This window comes from Apteryx rowi, unplaced genomic scaffold, assembly GCF_003343035.1.
Source record: "Apteryx rowi isolate R43461 unplaced genomic scaffold, aptRow1 scaffold_6, whole genome shotgun sequence".
NCBI lineage: Eukaryota > Metazoa > Chordata > Aves > Apterygiformes > Apterygidae > Apteryx > Apteryx rowi.
The window spans coordinates 1,446,029-1,447,207 of NW_020450871.1; the positions used below are offsets into that span (position 1 = coordinate 1,446,029).

Consider the following 1,179-nt stretch of genomic DNA (forward strand, 5'->3'; position numbering starts at 1 on the left):
TTGGGATGGAGGTTGTCAGGGTGGGCGCAAGGTGGAGGGCGTTGGGGTGGGTGCACAGGGAGGTTGTTGGGGCAGAGGCAGGCGGTGAGGGCAGGGTCTGGAGGCTGGTGGGTGGGCGTGGGGTGGAGGCTGTCAGGGCAGAGACTGTTGGGATAGAGGCTGTTGGGGGTGGGCATGGGGTGGAGGCCATGGTGGGGGTGGAGGCTGTCGGGGTGGAGGCTGTCAGGGTGGAGACCATTGGGATAAGCATGAGGTGGAGGTTGTTGGGGTGGAGGCCATGGTGGTGGAGGTCATGGGGGCGGAGGCCATGGGGATAGAGGCTGTTGGAGGTGGAAGCAATGGGGGCGAAGGCCATTGGGGGTGAGGGCCACCAGGGTGGAGGCCAGGCGGCCGTGGTGCCGTGCCGTGGCTGAGCCCCCGCTGGCCCCTGCGCCCAGAGGAGCCCTGGGGGTGGTCGCAGTGGCTCTGGCCCACCCTTGTCTTCTGGCTGCTGAACGTGGCGGTGGTGCTGGGCGCCGTGGTCCGGCTCTTCGTCTACGGCGAGCCCGTCACCCGCCCCCACTCGGAGCCCTCCGTGCTCTTCTGGAGGCACCGCCGCCAGGCTGACCTCGACCTTGCCCGGGTAAGCCCCGCCCCTGACTAGCATGGCCCCGCCCCTCCACCCAGCGTGGCCCCACCCCCTCCATCTGGCCTGGCCCCACCCACCACTTGGCCCTGCCCCATTTAATTGCTCTTAGCCCCACCCATATGTCCTGGCCCCACCCATATGTCCTGACTGCACCCACCCCTACTACCCAGATTGGCCACACCCACCTGACCTAGCACCACCCCCTCTACTGAGATTAGCCACACCCATTTGTCCTGACCCCACCCCCTCTGGGACTAGCCACCTTGCTTGGCCCCACCCCCTTATTTCACTAGCCACACCCACTTGTCCTGGCCCCACCCCTTCCACCTGGATTAGCCCCACCCACCTGCCCCCCAATTTAGCCCTGCCCATTTTACCTCACCCCGCCCTCTTCACCCTGGCCCCACCCACACTTGGCCTGGCCCCACCCCCTTGAAGACCAGCCCTGCCCATCTGCCTTGGCCCCACCCCCTCAAGGATCAGCCCTGCCCAGCTCTCCTGCCCCGCCCCCTCCACGTGGCCCCGCCCCTCCACGTGGCCCCGCCCCCTCC

At 67.7% G+C, this 1,179-nt stretch overlaps 1 protein-coding gene across 1 annotated transcript in view; it reads left to right on the plus strand.

The window, feature by feature from the left end:
- SREBF1 (sterol regulatory element binding transcription factor 1) overlaps positions 1–1,179 on the plus strand; it is a gene marked incomplete at its 5' end in the record, with an annotated part of 7,322 nt that overhangs the window by 3,028 nt on the left and 3,115 nt on the right. Inside the window, one exon of the mRNA XM_026082963.1 lies at positions 438–622. Coding sequence (XP_025938748.1) covers positions 438–622 — 185 coding nt within the window. The remainder of the gene's footprint in view (positions 1–437; positions 623–1,179) is intronic.